Source organism: Otolemur garnettii, unplaced genomic scaffold (assembly GCF_000181295.1).
Source record: "Otolemur garnettii isolate 467f Iridium unplaced genomic scaffold, OtoGar3 scaffold00162, whole genome shotgun sequence".
NCBI classification, from domain to species: Eukaryota; Metazoa; Chordata; class Mammalia; order Primates; family Galagidae; genus Otolemur; species Otolemur garnettii.
In genome coordinates, this window is record NW_003852557.1 from 734,376 (window position 1) to 739,010 (window position 4,635).

Below are 4,635 nucleotides of genomic sequence, written 5' to 3' on the forward strand. Positions count from 1 at the left end.
TATCTAAGGTCATTGATTATCAGTAATTATAATTTTCTCAAAGTTTTCTCTTGCCCTTTGCTTTGTATCATTTTTTCCTGATTCCTTTCTTCTTGTTTGTCTTAGCCTCTTTCAAGTTGTCAACTACCCCCAAAGCCTGGTGCCCATTCATATTTGAGAGCAAGGCGCTCACAGGTTGATTAGACTTGGACTGGTCCTGTTGACTAATAGGGCCTCCATGTAGAAAAATTTGGTGACCAGTTTGTCCCAAATGTCATTATATGTAGGTGTCCCTTCCAATTTCCTACCTTTGAAGTGTTTTTTTTTTTTCCCTCAGGAAATAACATAGTTAAGTTTATAGGACATGCCCATAAGGGAAATTTAGGAGTATTCAATTGAAGAAATATTAAGCTAGTACTCACAACCAGAATACGTGTAGGGGGAGGAGGAGCCAGGAGCCAGGCTGTAGAGCCAGAAGTTGCTTTTTGAGATATTTCTCACACCTAAGTCTGAATATTTCATGCCTCCAACCAAAGAATCCAATTACAGACACAAAAATGACCTCATACTCAGTTTCACTTTACATAGGTTATGTTCTCAAGAGTTACTAAGTTGCTTATACAAACTTAAAGTCATAAGCATGACTTCAGGATCTGCACTTTTTATGTCAAGTGCTTTAACTAAGCAGTTTAGGGCCTCCTGTAGTTTTCCACACTCTTTCAGTTCTTTTCCACGCATTATAAGAGTTTCATAGTCATTCACAGACTCCACTGCTTCATCCTGGGGAGAATCACTAGATAATGGCTCAGACTCAGTAAGAGAGGTTTCCTGAACTAAAGCACTGGGCTTAGCCCTAGTTAACCAGCTAGACTTGTTTTCTGAAGACAGTGTTTCTCCAGAAGGATCCTCTTCTGTATGCTCAGAGGCTTCCTCACTGCTTTCCTCTGCCTCTTCTTCTGGATAATCTTTAGCACTCTTTGCTTCACTGCTATCATCAAGTCTTTCCTCCATATCCTCCACATGTTCTAAAACCATATTAATAAGAGATCTCCTTGAAGCCAGAGATCTTCTAGAGTTTATAGACTTATTTACACTATTGGACATTATAGGGGAAAAGAACCTTCCAGGAGGACTAATGTTATTTTTGGGAGTTGAAGCATCAAATTGTTTCACAGATGAGAATTGAAAGGGAGATGTGTGGAATGATTTTGTGCTTGAGGTACCTTTAAAAGAATCATAATCATCTTCATCTTCGTCATCTGAAACAATCCTTCTCGCTTTACTTCTGATTTTCACATTAACTATTACTTCTTCTGCTTCATCATCTTTTTCAGTAAAATCCCAACTGAGACATGTTTTTCTAGGTACAAACTCTGATCTGGAATTAGCTGCAGAGTCACATAAGCTATTTGTTTTCTCCATATGTTCTAAAGAATGACTAGGAGGATTTTTTCCATTGTCCGCAGAGTCTTCCAAGAAAAGATTGAAGTCACATGCATATTGTGGTGAAGATGTGGAAAGTTTCTCTTCCAAGTTGGCCTCATTTGCTTGAGCATCCTGCAGTGCACTATGGGATGCTGACAAGTCATCAGTTATTTCAATAACAGATACATTTGATTCTGTATTTTGATTTCCATTTGTTATGGGATTAATGGGCCAGGGATTGTGCTGATGTGAAATCTCATCATCCTTTAGCTGATCCAGATTTGGCTTGAGATCAGCTTTGATTGATTTGGTAAGCGAATAATTAAAATTTCCTGGAGGTTCTTCTTGCGGTGCCTCTTGTGTAGGCCCCTCTTGTAAGGCTTCTTTTGGTAGAGCTTCCTTTTCAGTTGCAAAGCTTTTTGACAATCCCAGTAATGAGTCATTCCAAGTTTCTTCTAAACTTTCAAACCCTTTGGGGAAAGTAGCTATAGAATCAGCATCAAATGTACTTTCACATGGATGCCAACCATCTTGCGGGATAGTAATGTTTGTCTTAATACTGGAGAGATCATCTTTCTCACCCTCTTCTGGTGGGTCATCAATGATTACATTTGCCATTTGGGAACTGATATCTTCCTGAATGTGATGGGTGGTTAAAAGAGGTGAAGGCTGAGGCTGTGGATTATTGAATTTGGGGCATTTTTTCTTTGTTTGAGAAGGAAACACAGGTTCTCTTAGCCAGGTCCCCTCATTTCTAGTTGTTTGTTGTTCCATCAGGAGCCCTGCATTTTGAGACTCTAATTCAACAAGGAATTGAGCTTTTTGAACCCTCTGTTGAATATAGTGAGGTTCTTCTATCACATCAAGCTCTTCTTTAGCAGAGAGATCACATGTGTACATCAAATCATGGTCTGAGATTCCAGCTATCCCTAAAGAGTGCAGGTAGGCAATATGTTCATCTAGTTTCTTATCAGATCTCCTCTGAGCAGCATGCAGAGACTGAAGCTGCAGCTGAGTTACAGAATTCTGAAGATCCTCGATTGTAAAGAGCTCTCTTAATTCTTGTTTACTAAAATATCTGAAAGGGTTCTTTTTTTCACCAGTAGTTTGTCTAATTAATGAGTCCTTGAACACCTGTCTTCTATATATTTTTTCCTCTACAGTCCCACAAGTGATTAGCCTATAAACCACAACATTTTCTTTTTGTCCAATCCGGTAAACTCTATCCACAGCTTGAGCATCGGTGGCAGGATTCCAGCTAGGGTCAAAAATGACCACTCTAGTTGCTGCGGTTAATGTTAAACCAACACCACCTACTTGAGTAGTAAGCAGAAAAACAGAGTAATCTTTATTTTTCTGGAATAAGTTAATTCTTTTTTCTCGTTCCAAAAGATGAGTAATTGTTCCATCAATTCGCAATGTCTTAAAGTGCCTATTCTTTAAGAGGTGTTCGATGATGTTTAGAATTTGCCTTGATTGGGAAAACACCAGAGTTTGATGCCCTTCATCTCGCAATCTCTTAAGCAGATCCATTAGGAATATCATTTTTCCAGATTCTTCCATCAGTGTCTCATCAGTTATTTGATCAATATGATCCATGTCTGGGAAATCTTCCCCTTCATTTCCATCTAGAGCAGAGAATTTGACAGTCCCTAGATTCAGTAACTGACAAGCCCGAGCAGACAGCAGCCTAGGGTGATCACACAGCTTCTTTAAGACACCTAGCTCAGCTAATGGTGAGCGTGTTTCCATTAACAACTCCTTGATATGGTCTAAAGACACAAATTTCCTGTATATTTCTTCTTGTAAAGGTACAAGACGTATCCAAATTATTAAATCATTTTTCCTGGAAAGTGAGGGCATTTCACAAGTGGCACCAACATCTGGATTCTTTTCACTAATTCTGACTTCTAGGTTGCTTGATTTTTTCTTTTGTATTTCTTCTTTAGTCCTCCTGAGAAAATAGGGTTTTATGATTGCCATTAAGTTTTCAGATATTTTAAATCCCAAGGCTTTTTCCCCAGGAGTAGCATCCTTCTGTCTTGCTCTAGTAATGGGATTTTCATACTCCATTTTAAAAGTTTTTAATGTTCCTAACAGGGACCCTTGACAAGCAAAATCAAACAGGGACCATAGTTCTTGTAAATTATTCTGGATTGGGGTTCCTGTGAGGAGGAGACGATTAATTGCAGGAATTGCACGAGCACATATTGCTGACTTAGTAGATGAGGTTTTTATTTTATGTGCTTCATCAAGTATGACATAGTCCCACACAAACTCTTGGCCATTAAAGCTTGAAAGTTGCCGCCAATTATTGATTAACATTTGGTATGTAGTGATAATGACGCCATTCCTTTGCTGAATCCGATTGAGATTTCTGGTACGTTCATCCTTGCTAGGACCATGAAAGGTTTTGACTCTCATTCCTGGAGTCCACTCGACAAATTCTTTTACCCATGTGTTAATAAGATTGGTTGGTATGATCAGCAGCACATGATTCACAAGTGAAGCATCAAACATACCCGAAAGGAAAGCAATGATTTGAACAGTCTTCCCTAATCCCATATCATCTGCCAAGATACCACCTTTTCTTCCATCCCTATATAGGCTGTAGAGGAAAGCTACGCCTTCCTTTTGATGCTCAAAAAGTTGGTCGTGTAGTTCTCGGTAAAGCAGCAGGCCAGAGTTGCACACATCTGTAAATTCCTCATCTCCCTGTTCTGCCAACTCCTCCAAGGCTTCCTGTATGTTTTGGATTCTGCTCATCACCTTTTCATTGGGAAAAATGTCCTTTGCCAAACTGAAAAGTTTAAATGCTTCTTCCAGATCTCCATTCTTAGTTGCCGCCTTGGCCTCTTTCACGTATCTCTGATATTGAGCAGTCTGCCCTGGGCTTAAGGCCTGGGCTTCCGCAACCCCCTGGGAGGCCTCCATGACCCCTGGGTTGGATCCCAGGTAGCTAGGCCGGGCATTGGAGCTTGAATTTCACTACCTCCTGCCCTGCGCATGCTCTCTGCACAATGGAGTGGGCAGAGCCAACGGATGGCCTCGCTGCCAGCCAATCTGTAGCCCTGAGCTTGGCGCCAGCGCCTCAGCGCCGCCCATGAGACTAGTGCGCATGTGCATATGTGCGCCCATGATGAGAGGTGTTCCTGTAACCTCTCATGTGATGTGTGATTCTGTGTTCCCTAGCGTTTTCAATCCTATCCAAATTTTTTTGTGGCAAATTTG

The 4,635-nt window shown here is 40.6% G+C and overlaps 1 protein-coding gene across 1 annotated transcript; it reads right to left on the bottom strand.

Moving 5' to 3' along the window:
- Positions 1–313: 313 nt before the first annotated feature.
- On the bottom strand, positions 314–4,338 carry LOC100954979 (DNA excision repair protein ERCC-6-like). The gene has a single exon (XM_023519224.1). It carries the CDS (start codon positions 4,336–4,338, stop codon positions 577–579), a length of 3,762 nt encoding a protein of 1,253 aa, XP_023374992.1. The 3' UTR covers positions 314–576.
- Between the last annotated feature and the right edge of the window lie 297 nt (positions 4,339–4,635).

Excerpts from the sequence above, each read along its gene's own strand:
- LOC100954979 (XM_023519224.1), bottom strand. The coding sequence starts at position 4,338 with ATGGAGGCCTCCCAGGGGGTTGCGGAAGCCCAGGCCTTAAGCCCAGGG.